This window comes from Saimiri boliviensis, chromosome 13, assembly GCF_048565385.1.
Source record: "Saimiri boliviensis isolate mSaiBol1 chromosome 13, mSaiBol1.pri, whole genome shotgun sequence".
Lineage (NCBI taxonomy): Eukaryota > Metazoa > Chordata > Mammalia > Primates > Cebidae > Saimiri > Saimiri boliviensis.
The window spans coordinates 107156988-107176740 of NC_133461.1; the positions used below are offsets into that span (position 1 = coordinate 107156988).

Genomic DNA, 19753 nt, shown 5'->3' on the forward strand with positions numbered 1-19753 from the left:
TGGGGAAAGGGAATGAACCAGGAGCGCCCTCTGAGATGCTCAGAGCATTTGCCCGGGAGGCCACAGCGCCCCCTGCTGTCCCCCCTCCACCTGCAGCCTCTCCACCAGGCACAGCACACCTGGGGTCTGCACCTTCCTGAGCCTGTCTTCCTCCTCCCCTCCAAGAGGACAGGGTCACTGCCTATCCCCAGTGTCCCTGAGGGCCAGGCTGACATCTTGCTGGGGTGACATGCCCCTTCCTTCTCTCTGTCCTTTTTTCTTCTCCTCTGATTCCCATTGACCCTGAGCACTTGTCCAACGTGTTCTGCAAACGGCCTTTCAGGACAGGACCACACAGCCCGGGGAGGAGTCCAGCGTGAGCCCCTCGTATTTACTCTGGATCTGGTAGTTGTAACCGGTGAATTCAAAACACACATTTGACAAAAAAAAAAAACTATATTCCAGCCATGGCTACTTATAGCGGGTGGTCACTGGTAAAATGTCTCAAGAGTTTGAGTGGGACAAAGAGATTACAGGCTTCTCAAAAAGAGACAGGGTTTCAAATGGATCATTCACCTTTCTTGATTAAATCATCTTATGGCCCAGATAGTTCTGTGACCACCAACACCAACCACAAATGCCCAGACCCCAGGAGGAAGGAGCAGGTGTTCCCCCCATCCACCTCAGGCAGATTCTGAGCAGGTCTTGGCCCGGGACTGAGGCTCTGCCTGTCCAAAGAGGCAGCCCAGGAATCCCACTGAGACACTGCACAGCTGGGGAACCCAACACAGATCTTAGGGAGGATACATGGGTCTATGTCTGACAGACAAATGGTCCCAGCTCTACCTCTTCTTTACACAGGGCAGGACACATATTAAGATTGGGAGCACGATGGCCAGGTGACCTTCCTTGGGTTCCTGTGACTGCAACTGACTTGAAGTCACATGCTCCTTGCTGTAACTCTGCATATTGCTCCTAACTGTCCACTGGGCCAGGCTGACTCCGTCATGCGGCTTCTGCACCTCACCCAGAACTCCACCTGCCTTGCACCCCAGGTCCTGGGGTCTCTGCAAAAACTTCCCTTTGCCACTGAAGGCTATGCTGATTTTTCAATTTTAAATTGCAACTACTTCCCCCTGGAAACCTCAATCCCCTTCTTCTCTCATTTTAAACTGCAGAATTTCACACCATCTGACATTCTGTACATTTCACCTGCTTTCTGTAACGTTTGCCTCCCTGCTCCAGAAAGTGAGCTGCATGTGTCACTCATTGTCAGAGCACAGTGCACAGACGACTCCCTAACAAATGATAGGAGATCAGCAAATTCATTATTATTAAGTTAATTAATCCTATCTAACATCACATCTTATTAAAAAATGACATTGTTATTATAAAACTTCATAGAATAAGCATGACATCTATGGGGATAAGGCAGCCCATGTGTCTATTCCATACAACAGCATTCCTATAATAATCGTTTAAAACATGTTGACAACCTTCCTGCCAGTGAGCGCAGTCTACACAGCATCCTACTGAACGTCTTCACGTTTCCTCTGCACACTGGAATTTGCTCTCTCACCTCCCTCCTTGCCCCAGTCCTGTCCTCCTTCAAGGAGGACATGAAGCCTCTACTGTTCCACAGGGTCACTTGACTTCAGTTAGACACTTAACTGGGGATACTTCTTCCACAGTGTCACTTGACTTTAGGCACTTAGTGGGGACAACCTTTTTGACACCAGGGTCAGGTGGAAGACAATTTTTCCATGGGGGTTGGGGATGGTTTTGGAATGAAACTGTTCCATCTCGTATCATCAGGTATTAGTTAGATTCTCATAAGGAGCACACCACCTAGGTCCCTTGCACGCACAGTTCACAACAGGGTCCACACTCCTATGAGAACCGAATGCCACTGCTGATCTGACAGGAGGGGGAGCTCAGGCAGCAATTCTCACTCGTCCATGACTCACCTCCTGCTGTGGGGCCCAGTTCCTAACAGGCCACAGATCAACACTGGTCCTGAGCCCAGGGGTTGGGGACCCATGCCAGAAGCAATGAAGATATTTGGAAAAGGGGGCCTGGGATTCCAGCCTAGTTTTGGTGATGCTCAACCTTTACGGTTGTAGGCAACACTTGATCCAATGAACCAAACAATGGTATTCTATAAAACAAGAACACTAATGTGTTCTTTCCTTTTACGATCGATTGAAGGCAGCACTGTGTGATGTCATAGAAATGTTATTAATGGGATAACTCCTATAGACATAGTATTATCAAAATACATAAAGATTTACTGTACTAATATTGGCTAATATGAATTGATTACTAAGAAATTCTCATCCATTATAATAACTAACAGTCACACTAATCCTTTTACTCCCTGTTACCATTAAATTGTTTTCTCTGAAATATACATTAAAGAGAAAAATGAACATTAGCTAATCTACCTTAATCAAAGACAAAAATGATTGAGCAACAAGGCTGATGCAAATTCCATACACTTCATTCATGCCCTGTACTCTCTATTTCTCTGAATTCTGCAGTGCTGCCTTCTGTAAGGTCCTTGGCTATTGGTGTTCTGAGCCTAGAACCTGACAGCAGCTGATGCTCCAGGGATATTTGCTGACTGAGAGTCTTATGTGAGCATCACAGGCTCTCCTTGGCATAGGCCTTTGTAAAGCCCCTCCTTTGGGATTTCATGTGAAACACCTGGGATCTGATCTTTTGGTCCACACCCTTTAAGTAGATGAAGTCAAGTTTATTACCAGATGCCATCAGTCCGAATTCCCATTGATCCTCATTATTGAGTAAAGAGATTTATTATTCTCAGGAAATGGTGGCCTGGATTACTGTTGACCTCTCCACAGACTGCGCTCTCAGAAAATGATATGGCCAGAAGGATGCACCCATCTGCATCTACAGGTGCATGAGATTGTAGCAAGAACAGGTCCCCAAGAGTGTGATTCATCTTGGGGTCCTGCACTTCCTATCCAGAAGCAGGATCTGAATGTCTCTAAGGAGGAAAGAGACATGCACTCCCAGGGTTTACAAGTCAGCGAGATGCAAGACCAGAGATGAGGGGCTTCGGAAATTGAATTCTGTGTTTACACTGAAATGTGTGTCCTTTGGGGAGAACTGAGGCATAGCACAGTGGAACAGAAGAGGAGCTGAAACAGACCACACAGAGTACCTTTGTGGCCTCAAAGTCACTTTGAAATTTCTCTGATCTAACAGCTCCATGTATGGTGCTGTTTCCTACATATATTCTGGGCCTCTGTATGTGCCATTCATATGCCCAACTGGTACAGATCCTGATAGCCCTCCCTGGGACGGCACAGCCTCCTCAGGTTGAGTGGCAGCAGATGGAAAGGCCACCCTGACTCACAGCACAGAGCATAAACTAACACACGCAAGACTGAATTTTACACGGTTACATGGGAAAGACACAACACTATGAAATTTCAAAGAAATTTAAAATCTACATAAAAATAACTCTGCATCAGAAGAAAACCTTTAGAGAATGACAACTCTAAAAATACTTTGAGTACATATGACAGAGTTAATTTCAAACTATATAAAGAGATGCTACCAATAAAAAAAAAATAGCCAAGAAAGTTAAAAAAAAAAAAAAAAGGACACTTCAGAGAAAATAAATACACGTGCTTTCGGCATTAAAACATTTTTACCCTAATTTGTATGAAAAATGCAAAGCAAGACTCCACTGGGATATCAAATTGTACTTAGCACAGAAATGGTTTTGAAAGCTCTATAATGCATGTATCAGCTGCTTTCAGCCACAAAGTGTAGGAAACCCAAATAAACAGTGGATTCCAAAGGTAAGATCATGTTTCTCCTACGTTGTGACACAATCATATGTGGGCAAACAGGAGTGGGTGCAATATCTCAACCGTGGCCTCAAGAACCAGAAATCTTGTATCTTCCTGCTCCTCCATCCATATGAAGGACTTATCTTCTTTGCGGTAAAAAGACCGCTGTTGGTGCAAGTTCAAGAGCTTCCAAGAGCCAAAAAGAAATAAGAAAGAACACATAAAAGAATCACGGAAAAATATAACACAAAAACGAATTCATTTCATTAGTTTAAAGAGTACCCCTCTTTGGGATTATCTTTTATGGGTCATAACAGAGCCCACTGGTCCCTGAGCTGCAAGAGAGTCTAAGCCATCAAGTATTCCTAGAGGAACATATTGCTCCCCTAAACATAGGCAGGAAGAAAGGGCAATGACAATTGGTAAATATTAGGTTGGTGCAAAAGTAACTAGGGCTTCAGACCAAGAATTTTAAATCATTATAACTATGCTCAAACACAGCATTGTTAATCCAAATAGGAACCATTACAATCAACACACTTTTGCCAACGAGAAATAAGGTTGTTTATTCCTGTAGTGTAAAAATCCGTGCTTCCAGATTCAATGAACTCTTGGAAAGCATTTCCTTCATCCTGCTAGTTGTGAAAGCATTTTCCTTGCAGAAGGTTGTCCAGGTGCTTGAAGAAGTGGTGGTTGGTTGGCAAGAGGTCAGGTGAATAGGGCAGATGAGGCAAAACTTCACAGACCAATTCGTTCAGCTTTTGAAGCACTGGTTCTGTGGCGTGCCGTTGGGCATTAGGCAGGTAAGAATTGGGCCCTTTCTGTTGACCAATGCCGGCTACAGGTGTTGTAGTTTTTGGTGCCCATCATGAATTTGCTGAGCATACTTCGCAGATGCAATGGTTTCTCAGGGATTCAGAAAGCTGAATCAGTAGTGGGTCAGACTGGCAGCAGGCCACCACACAGTGACCGTGACCTTATTTTGGTGCAAGTTTGGATTTGGGAAGTGCTTTGGAGCTTCTTCTCGGTCCAACCACTGGGCTGATCTCCACAGGCTGTTGTATAAAATCCACTTTTTGTTGCATGTCACAACCCAATCGACAAAGGCTTTGTTGTTTCATAGAAAAAGTGAAGGCAACACTTCAAAATAACGATGTTTTAAGTTTTCTGTCAACTCATGAGGCACCCACTTACTGAGCTTTTTCACCTTTCCAGTTTGCTTCAAATGCTGAACAACTGCGGAACGGTTGACGTTGAGTTCTTTGCAACTTCTCGTGTAGTTGTAAGAGGATCAGCTTCAGTGAATGCTCTCAGCTGGTCGTTGTGAACTTCCAATGGATCGCCGCTATGCTGCTCATCCTCAAGGTCCCCTTTGCAAAACTTCCCGAACCACCATTGCCCTGTGTCTTGGTTAGTGTGTTAGTGCAGTGGGTCAAAATGCGTTGTCCTGGGCCAAATGTGTTTTGATGTTGTGAGTTATCTCTGCTGCTTTATGACCCATTTTCAACTACAATAAGAAAATTGCTCAAATTTCCATTTTGTCTATCATTTCCACAATAAAATAAATATAAAATAGCAGCAAGTAATAAGATACTAGCAAAAAAAACATAAAGTGACAAGTGTGCATTAAAATGATGTAAACTGTAACCACATTTATTTAAGAATGTATTCCATTATCAAAAGGCAAACTTCTACAATACAAATACTGCAATTACTTTTGCACCAACCAGGGCTTTCTAAAAGAAATTCCACTGGGAAACAGTTGGGGAGATTTCTGTTTTTAGCGCATTGAATAAACTTCAGTGAGGACAACATAGCAACAATTTCAAAATATTTAAGACACGTTCCTTAACCCAGCAATTCTGTTTCTAAAAACAAATGTAAAAGATATTGTCATTTATGGGCAAACTGATGACTACAAAATTATATTCATTGCTGTTTAAACCTGTCATAGCAAAGCTTAGAAATACACAGATTATAACAATTTGACAACATTTTCACAATATAAAAATAATAAAGTGATGGCATGTGCAAAAGCTGGAGGAGTATAAGGTATCATTGTAATGACGGAGTTCTTGGAGGTTTTTTTTTGTTTTGTTTTGTTTTGTTTTTTTTGAGACGGAGTTTCTCTCGTTACCCGGGCTGGAGTGCAATGGTGTGATCTCGGCTCACCGCAACCTCCGCCTCCTGGGTTCAGGCAATTCTCCTGCCTCAGCTTCCTGAGTAGCTGGGATTACAGGCATGTGCCACCATGCCCAGCTAATTTTTTTTTTTTTTTGTATTTTTAGTAGAGACGGGGTTTCACCATGTTGACCAGGATGGTCTCAATCTCTTGACCTTGTGATCCACCCGCCTCAGCCTCCCAAAGTGCTGGGATTACAGGCTTGAGCCACCGCGCCCGGTGTTCTTGGAGTTTTGATATACGACGTGTACAAGACACAAAGGAAAAAGCAAGTGAGGAAGAACGTGTAAAACTGGGAAGTGGTGGTTTTCAGGAGCAGAACCGCAGGGCGGAGGGAACAGATGGGAGCCTGTCACCCTTTCCACCTGTTGTTCCAGCTGCATGATTCTAGATATAATTTGGGAGGCCGATGCAGGTGGATCACCTGAGGTCAAGAGTTTGAGACCAGCCTGGTCAACATGGCGAAACCGGATCACTGAAAAGAATACAAAAATTAGCCGATCATGGTGGGGAATGCCTGTAATCCCAGCTACTGGGGTTGAGGCTCAGGCGGGAGAATTTTTGGAACCAGAAGGCAGAGGTCGCAGTGAGCCGAGATCACACTACTGCACTCCAGCCTGGGTGAAAGAATGAGACTCTGTCTCAAAAAAAGGAAAAAAAAAGAAAAAAAGAAAAACAGATTTTATAATTAAAACAATATCAAAGATTCTAGAAGAGGGCTACGGACATGTCAAATGTTTTGATATTTCTTAAAGTACAGATATATTAATGGTACAAATCTTAAAAATGACATTCATTTCTTAAAATTAACCCTCCATCTGACTTTGGATTTACTTATTCTTGACCTAGTGTCCTAATGAGCTCTTTCGCCTGTAGCCTGAAAAAGTCATTCTGCCCTCTTCACACTGGCCCCACGAGGAGGCTACACACACTATAACCTCTTCATGAGGGTGGAAATGCCCCTGAGCTCTGCAATGGTTTACCTTTCCACTCCACCGGGTTCAGGTCAGGGGCCCCAGAGAGTGGCAGGGCCCATCTTCAGAAAATAAGAGGCATTTGTTCCCCAACTTAATGAATGAAATTGTGGTTTCTTTACATTTTTCAGTATCAAAAAGAAAATATTCAAGTCAACTGCAAACAGCAAAGTAAATCAGGGTCCTCAGCCTCCCTATCAGCTTGGATCCAGTCCAGACACTCTAAACATAAGGTCTCACGGCCACGATGAAAGCTGGGAAAACACCAGAACACAAAAGGGACCTGGAGGGCAAGGGCAGCCCTGCCCCCACCCAGCACATGCACACCTGCTCTCACTGCAGCATCTGTCTCAGCCCTTTTCCCAGCAGACCTATAAATCCACGCTGAGTCCTCACTCCCCACACATCCGCTCCTGCTCTCCCTTCTGCAGGTGACCCCAGCCACGATGAGGACCCTTGCCACCCTTGCTGCCATTCTCCTGGTTGCCCTCCAGGCCCAGGCTCAGCCATCCCTGGCAAGAGCTGACAAGATTGCAGCCCAGGAGCAGCCCGGGGCAGAGGACCGTGACTTTGCCATCTCCTTCACACGGGACGCAAGCTCGGATTTTAGAGCTTCAGGTGAGATATTCTAGCATTGCAGAGCTAGGAGTCTAGAGGGGAAAAACCAGGCACCTCTCGAATCAGACCCAACAGCTGACTCTTTCTAGAGAGGAAAAACCAGGCGCCTCTAGAAGCAGACCCAAGAGCTGGCTCCTTCTCTTTTGTGAACACCTCCCCATGCCTCAGTTTCCTCATGTGCACAGTAAAAGGAAGGAACCAGTTGATATTCCAGGGATGACTTTCCTCCAAAGATGTTTGATTTTCTGACAATTCTGAGACTCACACTTGTTTTATGCTCTGCAGAAACATACTGGGCCATCTCCCCAGCGTCACTGGTGAGAGCCCACTTTTGAAGAAATACAGTTTACTTTGTCTACTAGGGGAGTTTTAGAAACTGGGGACAGGTCTAAGAGTGTGATCAGATGCCTGAGGGATGGGGCAGGAGCACAAAAAGGTGAGTGAAGGAGAATGGGTCTCTAATCCTACCTGTGAGCAGCACTGCGGTGTGCTTTGATTCCTATTGATTGGGCTGATTTTGCTGCTGCTGTGATGTGGCCACCATGATGAATGTGATCAGCCCAGGAGGTAACTGCACGGGAATTCTCCTTACCACCCCGTCTGACCACAGCCCTAATGCCTGATGCTCTATGTGTCCCCAGGCCCAGGGACCCGCTTGATGTGCTCTTGCAGAATAGGAGTCTGTCGCCTTGAAGAAAGCGTGTATGGAACTTGCACCTCCGACGGCATCCAGTACATATTCTGCTGCCTCTGAGCTTGCAGAACAGAAGAAAAGAAGTTCATAACTTGCTTTCGGACCAGGAAGATAACTTTCCTTATGCCTGTACTTGGTCCCTAGCTTTCTTTCTTCATCTCTCATAAAGTCCTTGTAGCAAGTGTTCTGTGTTTGCACCTCTTTAATGTTTGATATGTGTCTAAGTCAGGACTGTAGGAAGCAAGTACCAGAACCCTAAATTCTGCATGTTACACAAGACACTTCCAATTGTAGGAAGATCGGAGATGAACAAAAGCTTCAGACACACATTGTTAGGAGAGCTCAAATGATGCTGCCCGTCTCCCCATCTACTGCTCTGCCTTTCCACTCTGCCTCATTTTGACTAGATTCAAGCAAAGACCATGCTTAAGTGTTCCATAAACCATCACTGTCGGCTTCAAGCTTACACAGCCAGAACATTGCTTCTCCTCAGGAAAAGCCAGCACATTCTTTCCAGAAGTGTTTGAGTTTTCCTGAGCAGTTCTGGAAAGCACATCTGCTTTTTAGACCTGACAAAGTATCACCTCCATGGGAAAAAGAAATCAGTTAAATTGGAAGTGGATTTTACAAAGATGTGCTGAGTAGAACAGAAAGCACAGGGCCACCTCGCTGGGATGTCTTCATTAAGAGTATTTTCCAGCCATACCTACTAACATCTAGATTTCATACACACAGAGTTGTCTGCACACGCAGAAAACGCGTGCACACAATAGCCTATGGCACTGGGTGGAAGGCACTTTCTTGGGTTATCTTAAAGCTGCAGAAAATCTGGTTCTGCCTGGAAAATACTGCTTCTAAGGCATCAGAAAAAGTGAAGAGAGGGACAAGAGTTCTCCAAGTAACCCAAGTCCCTGCTGATGCTGCAGGGCACTGAGGTTCTAATTCCCAAAACATCCTGCACATCAGTGGGTGAGCAGGAAACCATGTCTGGGGAAAGGTAATGAACCAGGAGCGCCCTCCAAGATACTCACTGCATTTGCCATGAAGGCCACAGCGCCTCCTGCTGTCCTGCCTCCAACTGCAGCCTCCCCACCAGGCACAGAACACTTGGGGTCTGCACCTTCCTGAGCCTGTCTTCCTCCTCCATGCCAGGAGGGCAGAGTCACTGCCTAACGCCGGTGTCCCTGAGGGCCAGGCTGACCTCTCTGGGGTGTGATGTGACCCTTCCTCCTGTCTGTCCTACTCTTCCCTGATTCCCACAGACCCCTTGAACCTTTGTCTGATGTGTCCTGCAAATGTTCTTTCAGGACATGACCTCACAGCTGGAAGAGTCCAGCGTGAGCCCACTGTATTTACTCTGGATCTGGTAGTTGCTGTTGGTGAATTAAAGCTACATGTTTGGAGGAAAAGGCTATATTCTAGACACAGCTACTCTAAGCAGGTGGTCACTGTTAAAATGCCGCAGGGAGTTTGAGTAAGACAGAAAGATTACAGGCTTTAAAGAAAGGACGGTGTCTCAAAGGTCTAATCATCATTTATGGCTAAATTATCTCATGACCCAGACACTGCTGCGAACACCAGCATCAAGAGCAAATGCCCAGAGCCCAGGAGAAGGATACTGGTGTTTTCCACATCTACCCCATTCAGATTCTGAGCAGGTCTTGGTCCTGGAATGAGGCTCTGCCTGTCTGAAGAGGCCGCTCAGGGGTCCAGGTACCCCTTTGACACAATACACAGCTGGGGAGCCCAATGCAGGTCCCAGGGAGGGCACACTAGGTCTGTGTCTGACAGAGAAATGATCTGAGCTCTTCCTCTTCTTTAGATGGTGACAGAAACATATTGGGATTCATGGCATGAAGGTCAGGAGCCTTCACTGGTTTCTAAGAGTTGCCATTGATTCAAAGTCATGCAGTCATAAGTTACTTTCCATATTGTTCCAAACCATCCTGTGGGCCGGGCTGACTCCATCTGGGGGTGTCTGCACTTCCAGCAAAAGGGCACCCATCTCATTGCCCAGACCTGGGGTTTTCAGCTACAATTCTACCTTGTCACTGAGATTTTCTCATTCTTTAATTTTAAATTGAAATAAGTTCCCCCTAGTGACCTCCAGCTAAGTGTAAAATTGTAACCGTCTCACCTTCTGTACATTTCATGTATTCTGTGTAACATTTATGTCTATACAAAAGAAGGTGAGAGGCATGTTTCACTCATGGTTATACCACAGTGCATAGAGAACTGCCTAACATATAAGGGGATCGATAAATTCATTATGAATAAATGAATTATTATCATATAATTATATAAAATTGTATTATTATCACTAAACTGCATAGGAATAAACAAGCCTACTGAGGCAAGGCAGTCTATGTGTCTAGTGTCTGTAACAGCAAACCTTTACAAAACAAATTAAAAGCATGGAAGTCTGAAATGTAGAAAAATATCCTGAAAGAAATGAGGTTTCATGAAGCATTTGGACTTTAGGAGAAAGACAGAGATCATTTCTTCTTGCAGTGGTAATAAAGGATTTCATGGTGACACACGAAGACACTGAAAATGTGGATAGGTTAGAATAAGGGGCAGAGCAGCATGTTCAGTGCAGAGAACAGCGTCCTGTCCTCAAGCCAAAGAGGCGTCCCCCAACTTCAGCCCCTGGAGGCTGTGGCCACATTAGAGGGGACTCTAGGCCACTGGTGCCTGTCACCAGATCTCCAGCTCAACAGCAGATGCTGCACTCCTGCTTGACACAGGCTGTGGCCCGCACTCCCTTCTTCCTGGGACATCACATCTCAGCACATGGACTTCACTGGGCCCATCCCACCACAGCCAGTACCTTCTGCTGTGCAGAAGCAGACACACATCCACTACACTTCCGGGGACTCTTTCAACCCAAGAGCCTTGGTGTAGCTGGTGCTCTCTTGCTGTGACATTTCCCTCTTGGAAACCATCCAACATCATCGACTATGACATAGGCTCCCACTTCCAGGCAGCAGTGACACAGGAATGGGCCTCACAGCATGACACTTTAGGGAACACTCACTTGACCCGTCGCCCCCAAGCCACAATCCTCCTCAAGCAGCACAGTGGCCTCCTAAATTCATTCCGATTGAAGCTGTGGCATGGGCTATGGAACCCCAAGGGGACCAAGCTCCTTCCGAGAGTCCTAACTGTCTTCACTCTCTACCTCACGGCCACCAGCGCCTCAGCACAATTAGGCCAGACCCACCATGGTGAACACCTTGGTAATCACAGAAGAGTCAGGTGTTTTTTCCGTTACAGATAACATCACTCACATTTTCTTCAATCATGAGAACGCCTCTTATTGTCATGAGAGGTCCATCGTCTCAACATCAAACATTTACTGGATGATGCACGGTGGATGGATAGCATGTTATGATCCCCTGAGGACTGAGGCCCAGGCCCAAATGCACCCAGCAGGCCCAAAATGCTTCTTCTGCACCAGCCTTCCATCTTGACATGCTGCTTCCAGCAAAAGCTCCAGTTCTGACTACTTGGAAAGGTAGCTCATGTCTCCCCCTCACCCCTCCCTGGAGGTGAAGGGATTACTGCTCCAAGACCCGGGCACAGACTGAGTCACTAGACAAAGAGAAACCTTCACACTAGTGCACACAGACTACATTAGCTGATGACCACATGGAAGTATCATTCCCAAACGTCGCCTCTGTAATGGTGGAGAACGACTCTGAAGAAATGTTGGTGAAAGGTTACTCCATGATGGATGTCAATATGGAAGCATCTGGAAGTAAGCCCTGAGTGATAAGATGTTGGTGCTCTACCTGATAAGATGTCTGGCATCTTATGTTCCCATGGCTGTGGGGCTACTGTCAGACTCAGGATTCAAAGCCCAAAAGCTGCTAGAACAGAACTGCCCTGGTCAGAACTTGTACCCCAGGCTGGAAAGCTGGGGAGTGCTGGAATCCTGTGAACGTCTGTGCCCCACATGCCATCAGACCTCAGTCCAAAGCTGGCAACTCTATCCTTAGGCATCGAATGGGTCCAGTGGCATTGAGGTGAAACACCAGCAGCCCTCACAATCACAAATAACAGTTTAAAGACCAGCTGGTGGGCTGGGCACAGTGGTTCACCCTGTAATGCCAGCACTTTGAAAGGCCAAGGCACGTGGATCACCTGAGATCAGGAGTTTGATACCAGCCTGATCAACATGGAGAAACCCTGTTTCTACTAAAAACACACAATTAGCTCGGTGCAGTGGCCCATCCATGTAATCCTTGCTACTGGGGAAGCAGAGTCAGGAGAATTGCTGGAACCTGGGAGGCAGAGGTTGCAGCGAGTTGAGATTGTGCCACTGAACCTGGTAAACAGGAGTGAAACTCTGTCTCAAAATAATAATAGTAATAATAATAATAATAATAATAGCAAAGGTGGCCCTCCCAAGGAATGCCCAGGTGTGAATTCAAACTGACTAACAACACTGCAGCCCAAACCCAGACTACAGTTGCACATTGGAGCCTTGTGTACAGAGACAGCTTGCAGAATGATCATGGGCTCGTGGATGTGCATGTGCTCTGGTGTATAAGGGTTGTGGATCGAAATATCCTACACCACTGAGGAAAACACAGCCCAAGATTTGGTTGAATGCTTCCCTGAAGGCTGAAGACCCACAGGGCTGACAGCCTGTGCCACAGCAGCAGTAAAGCGAAAGCCCAGACCCCCACTTCCCTTCATGGGTGGACACCTGGGCAGGCCACCCCCATGGGAACAGTCATTTGTTTCAGACAACAGTGCCCCTGCCCAAGGAGTAGTCAAGGGAAAAAATGGCCTTGCTGGAATTGGAGACACCAAGGACCCTCGCCTTGACTGTGGGGTCAGGAACAAACCAGCCTCTCCTCACTGCTGTAGGATACTCCTTACTCCTCACTGCCGTGTTCCCCACCTCAGCACATGGCGCTGCTTTTCGGCACATACTCCGACCCTTGCCATACTCCTTCCTTAGCTCAGGCTCTGTTGGGCGCTCTGCAGATGACCCAATGCAATGGTATTTTGCTGAGATCACCATTGGTCTTCAGTGTGACCCCATGAGCTCTACCTCCAATAGCAAGGAAACCAAAGGGCCTAGGTCAGATCGTGAGGCTGCCCTACAAGTTAGGGAAAACATACGGACTTCTGAGACTTACGTGTAACAGCACCACAGCCAAATCTAACCGGCTCTCCCAGTAATGGCTCTCTCATGTGTTACTGAGAAAATGTTTGTGGATTGGAATGTTCTGTGTGCAGGACGCTGGTCCAGGTTTGACTTCTGCAGGTCACTGGATGTTCCCGCAACATTCGAATGTTCCCCATGTACACACCACCCCTTCTCATTTTTCCTCTGTACCCACATCCACTAGGTTCTTACAGGGCTCCTACTAATGCCCTAAAACCTAAAACCATTTCCTGGTCCCAGTTCCCCAAATAGCTGTAATGTGTTCCTCTGCTGGGACGAGACCAGTGCCCACTTCCTCAAATGGTGAAATTCCTGGGCAGCTGTAGGTCAGGAACTCACTGCTTCCTCAGACTGACAGCCAACCCCACTGTTCTGGAACAGCGACCACCCCTAATGACACCTGAGATGTCTCATCCCTCCTTAAGATTACAGAAAACATTTTAACTCTTACACATCGACAATTGTTGAGTCCTGAAGCATCTAACTGCAAGGCAAGGAGGTAACTGTTCCCCCTAGGAAACCACGTGCTGTGTGCACGTGCTCAACTCAGGAGAGTCCAACAAATCTCACCCGCTCTCCAGTCTCACCCAGGTGTTCACCACATCTCCACTTGCCTGAATGGCTTTGGTGTGTTTTTATGGTTAGACCCCAGGGCCTGCAGAGGCTGATTGACAGCACAATCCAAAATCCGCCTCAGTGTGTAGGCTGGTGCTTTTTCCCTAGTCCTTACAGAGTGTACACTATAATAGGCAAGCTGGCCCTTCCTGGTGGTTTTAAACATTCCCTGGGTCCAGGTAGTTCAGCCTCAGCTACCAGCACAGGCATCACAGGGTCAATGTCTTAGGAGTCGTGGAGAATCCACAGGTGATCGCTGCGTGGGCCTGGCCAGGGCTCCCCAAGGTAGAGGAGGGGTCAGTCCCTCTGTGGACTCCGGTTTGGAGCCCAGCTTCCCACTGAATTTCTCAACTGTCCTTGCCACCGGAGTTATTTAATAATGCACTTAACAGAAAGTAACCCCGGATATGAGGACACCTGATCCCAAATGAACCTTAAATAGGAAGTCCTCTGCTGTTTGTACACGGCTGCTCTTGCTACAGGAGGCCCAGGACAACGGACTGCTGTCTGCCCTCTCTGGTCACTCTGCCTAGCTTGAGGATCTGTAAGTAACACAAAACTTCAACTTTCACATTGAGTTTTCCACGCTGAAGCTGTGCCCCCAATCAGACCTGTGACTCTCAGGCCACCCCACAGGGACCCAGCAGGTGAATGCCCTGCTGTGCACTTCTGTCTGAAACTTTGGTGGCTGCAGGGGGCCGCGGCGACCAACTAAGTTAATAGAGAAACTCAAGGAATTTCCTTCTAAATACACCTGTCCCACTTGATGTGTCCTATAGAGGCAATAATCGATCCTTAGAACACTCTGCTCTTGTGAGAGAAGCCTCTCCAGGTCCTTGGCCTGTTTTTCAATCAGGTTATTTGTTTCCTGCTGCTGAGTTGTCTGACTTCCTTATGTATTTGGATATCTACCCCTTCCACCGCTATGGTTTGCACATATGTTCTCTTGTGTTCTGGGTTGCCTTTTCATCCAGTGGCTTGTTTGTTCTGGTCGTGCAGATGCTTCAGCGTTCGGTGCAGCCCCATCTGTCTCTTCTCCCTTTTACTGCCTGTGACTTTGGTGTCACAGCCAAGAAATGGTTACCTGCATCAGTGTCAAAGCTTTATCTTCATATGTTCCTCTCGTAATTGTATGGTTTCAGATCTATGATTAGGTCTTCTTGACATTTGGAGTTGATTTGTGTATATAGTATATGATAAAGGACCACATGTATACGAACATCAAATCATAAGGTGGTATACAGTAGATACATATCATGTTTAATTCTTATTCATATCTCAATAGAGCTAGAAAGCAGTTTTTGGCTGTAGATGAATTTTTACCTCTATATCACTGGGCTCATTTCACCTATAGGCTGACAGGGTGATAGTCCATTTCACACTGACCCCTAGAGAAGGCTACTTACCCCATAACTCCATGAGGGTGGTAATGCCTTTGACGCCTGCAACAAATGGCTCTTCACTTTATAGGAATTCATGCCTGCTAACAGAGTCTAGACCTATGGAGGATAGTGGGGCCATCTGCAGAAAATGAGACATTTGTTCCTTGAACTTACTGAACAAAAGCACTGCTGTTATCCTTTGCTTGAATATTAAAAAGTACATATTTAATGAAGTGAGAAACAGGAAGAAGATGCCAGGATCCTGATTATCACCATCTTCTCCAACCCAGCACAGACACAACACATAGAGATTCACACTAGCCTGAAAGCTGGGAGAGCAAAGAGGAAAAGAGGGACATGGAGACCAGTGGGTCCCACACAATCTCCAATGAAACGCACACCTCCGCTCACTCCGAAGGTTCGAGGCTCCTTGTCTCTGAGCCTTGTCCCTGCAGAGCTATAAGTCCAGGCTAACTCTTCACTCCCCACACATCCACTCCTGTTCTCCCTCCTCCAGGTCACCCCGGCCATGAGGACCCTCGCCCTCCTCGCAGCCACCGTTCTCCTGATGGTCCTGCGGGCCCAGGCGGAGCCACTCCAGGCAGGAGCTGACGAGCTCGCAGCCCAGGAGCAGCCTGGAGCAGACGCTGAAGAAGCATCTGTTTCCTTTGTATGGGAGGAAGGTGCCGCACGTCAGCTTTCAGGTGAGAGAGGCCAGCACGCAGAGCTGCAGAGTCTAGAGGGACAAACAGGAAACGGGCTCTGGAATCGAGTCTCAGTGGTGGATGTCACTGAGGTGGCTTTACTTAGCAGCTCTGGGCCCTGATATTCTTATCTATAAATTGAATGGAGACCCAAGTAAGTGTAACAGACTTGAGGTTGCTCTGCCTGTCGAGCAGTCATTCTTTTATTCCTTTGCTTTTTAAATAATGCTTTCACTTTAGAAAAAAACAAAAGTAAAAAATAAAGACTTGATTCCAGGATACGTCTGTGAAATTCAGTAGATTTAAGATAGGAAGATACAGTCTGACTAGTTCTTTCTGGATATAAACAAGTGGACTTAGTTACAAGGAGAATAGTGTGCTCTATCTATAGAACAGTTTTTAAAAGGCAGAGCCAGGCCAAAATGTGTTCAACTGTGTGTGTAATGGGGCAGAAGCACAGAAATGAGAGCAAAAGAGGAGTGAATCGAATCCTATGTGACCAGCACTGCTGTGCATTTATTCCTATTGATTGAGGTTGCTCGTGCTACTGGCCCTAATGCAGCGTCACTACCCATCAGCCAGCATGTGACTTCCCAACATTCCCTATATCGCCCACTGCTGACCTTGGTGATCAATTCCTGGTTCTCTCTGTGCGTCCGCAGGCTCAGGGAGAGTCTCACGCTGCATTTGCAGAGGACTACTCTGCCTTCCCGGAGAATACTACGCTGGTGACTGCTCTTTTGCTCATAAAAGATGCTGCCGCTGAGCTTGCACATAACAATAAGCTCACAGTTTACTTTGTGAGTTAAAGACATCCTTGTTTCTCCTCTACCCTGTCCTCTGTTTCCTTTCTTCATCCCAAATAAATGCTTTCTACCAAGCTTTCTGTGTTTACGCCTCTTTAATGTGTGATGTGTGTCTATGTTAACTTACTTGGGACACACGTAGCAGAAACCTAAAGCAAATTTTCGCACAAAATAAAATTCCTAATTCTAGGAATTTCAAACAGGAATTTGGGCTTCAGACACAAATTGAAACGAAGGTACAAATGACAACACCGGTCTCCCCATCCACTGCTCTGCCTTTTCACTCGGCCACACTTTCTCTGGATCCACTGTCAAAGAACTCCCATGTGCTGGGCAAATAATCAGTGTCACTGTAAAGTTCATGCAGCCGCAAAATCATTTATATTCAGGAAAAACCACTATCCTCTGTGCTAAAGAATTGGAGATCATTCCTTAAACAATCCCAGATTATACATTTGCCTTTTAAGACATCGGGTTACGTCAGACCCAATGAAGCATTTTTAAGAGGGAAATGGGTTGTTACGAAAACGGGTTGCATGGAATGGAAAGCGAAGGAGCCCACGTTAAGAGGTCTCATTAAACACACCTACCAGCCACCGTCTACCAAGACCTGGATTCCACACCCATAAAGTCGTCTCCACTCCTAGAACACGCACATGCACAAATGCTCCACGCAATCTGCAGCCTGCACTCTCCTGGCTTGCCTTAAAGCTGCTCAGAACCTGATTCTGCTTGGAAAATACAGTCTCAAAAGGGCAAAGAGAAAAGTAATGAGACAAAAAACATTTCATCAGAAACCTTCAGTTCCTTTCGCTGCTGCGGAGCGCTGAGGCTCTGATACCCCAAATATCTGGCACATCAGTGGGTGAGCAGGAAACCAGGTCTGGGGAAAGGGAATGAACCAGGAGCGCCCTCTGAGATGCTCAGAGCATTTGCCCGGAAAGCCACAGCGCCCCCTGCTGTCCCGCCTCCACCTGCAGCCTCCCCACCAGGCACAGCACACCTGGGGTCTGCACCTTCCTGGGCCTGTCTTCCTCCTCCTCTGCAACAGGACAGGGTCACTGCCTAACCCCAGTGTCGCTGAGGGCCACGCTGACATCTTGCTGGAGTGACATGATCCTTCCGTCTGTCTGTCCTTTTTTTTCCTCCTCTGACTCCCATTGACCCTGAGCACTTGTCCAACGTGTTCTGCAAACGGCCTTTCAGGACAGGACCACACAGCCCGGGGAGGAGTCCAGCGTGAGCCCCTCGTATTTACTCTGGATCTGGTAGTTGTAACCGGTGAATTCAAAACACACGTTAGACAAAGGAACAATATTCTAGCCATAGCTATTCGTAGCAGGTGGTCACTGGTAAAATGTCTCAAGGAGTTTGAGTGGGACAGAGAGATTACAGGCTTCTCAAAAAGAGACAGTGTTTCAAATGGATCATTCACCTTTCTTGATTAAATCATCTTATGTTCCAGATACTTCTGTGATAAGCAACACCAACCACAAATGACCTGACCCCAGGAGGAAGGAGCAGCTGTTCCCCCAATCCACCTCGTGCAGATTCCGAGCAGGTCTTTGCCCGGGACTGCCTGTCCCAAGAGGCAGCCCAGGAATCCCACTGAGACATTGCACAGCTGGGGAACCCAGTACAGATCTTAGGGAGTAAAGATGGGTCTATGTCTGACAGAGAAATGATCCCAGCTCTACCTCTTCTTCAGAAAGGGCAGGACACATATTAAGATTGTGAGCACAATGGCCAGGCAACCTTCCTTGGGTTCCTGAGACAGCCACTGACTTGAAGTCACGTGGTCCTTGCTGTAACTCTGCATATTGCTCCTAACTGTCCACTGGGCCGGGCTGACTCCATCACGTGGCTTCAGCACTTCACCCAGAACTCCACCTGCCTTGCACCCAGGTCCTGGGGTCTCTGTCAAAACTTCCCTTTGCCACTCAGGGCTATGCTGATTTCTTAATTTTAAACTGCAACTGGTTCTTCACTAATTTTAAACTGTAGAATTTCACACCATCTGACATTCTGTACATTTCACCTGCTTTCTGTAATGTTTGCTTCCCTGCTCCAGAAAGTGAGCTGCATGTGTCACTCATTGTCAGAGCACAGTGCACAGATGACGCCCTAACAGATGGTAGGAGATCAGCAAATTCATTATGATTAAGTTAGTTTATCATATCTAACGTCATACGTTATTATGAAATGACATTGCTATTATAAAACTTCATAGAATAAGCCTGACACCTATGGGGAAAAGGCAGCCCCTGTGTCTAGTCCATACGATAGCATTTCTATAAAAATCCTTTAAAACTAACATAGAATACCATGGGTAAAACAAGATATTAGCATTTTAATACATTAAAAAGAAGAGGTAAAGCAGTATTCTAGGTAAAGGAAATGGCTTTGGGACAAGAAATATGCAGGGTCAAAGTCCACTAAAGTTAGAGAAATTACTGTTGCAACAGAGAAGAATGAAGCAGAATTCAGGCTGAGGTGCTGAGAAACATCCATGGATCCAAGGGAAGGGGGCAGATGAGGACTGAGCTTCCCCTCCTCCACTGGGAGCACCACCTGTGGCTTCTGCTACTGCAGCCCAGGGTGGGCAATGACAGCTGCAAACCCTAGGGACAGAGAAAGCAGGGAGAGGTGCGAGGGTCTCCAGACAAGCAGGGCCACTTGCTCAGCCTCAAATAAGACCCAGAAAGAATTATCTAAAAAACATACTCTGTATGTACACTGAAGACCTACCAGGCATTTTAAATAACCCACACATGTGATCAAACCATAAAGAAT

At 46.5% G+C, this 19753-nt stretch overlaps 1 protein-coding gene and 1 long non-coding RNA gene across 2 annotated transcripts in view; one reads left to right on the top strand and one right to left on the bottom strand.

Annotated features, from left to right (window-relative positions):
- The window catches only part of LOC141580885 (uncharacterized), a 135065-nt gene that overhangs the window by 63568 nt on the left and 51744 nt on the right, over positions 1 to 19753 (bottom strand). The window lies entirely within an intron of this gene.
- LOC104650357 (defensin alpha 5-like) lies at positions 7321 to 8455 on the top strand. The gene is made up of 2 exons (XM_010332582.3): positions 7321 to 7577; positions 8219 to 8455. Exons 1-2 carry the CDS (start codon positions 7406 to 7408, stop codon positions 8329 to 8331), a joined length of 285 nt encoding a protein of 94 aa, XP_010330884.2. The 5' UTR covers positions 7321 to 7405; the 3' UTR covers positions 8332 to 8455.

Bases quoted from the DNA above. Each gene is read 5' to 3' on its own strand.
- LOC104650357 (XM_010332582.3), top strand. From the start codon at position 7,406: ATGAGGACCCTTGCCACCCTTGCTGCCATTCTCCTGGTTGCCCTCCAG. The intron at 7,578-8,218 runs GTGAGATATTCT...ATGTGTCCCCAG, and splicing joins CTCGGATTTTAGAGCTTCAG to GCCCAGGGACCCGCTTGATG.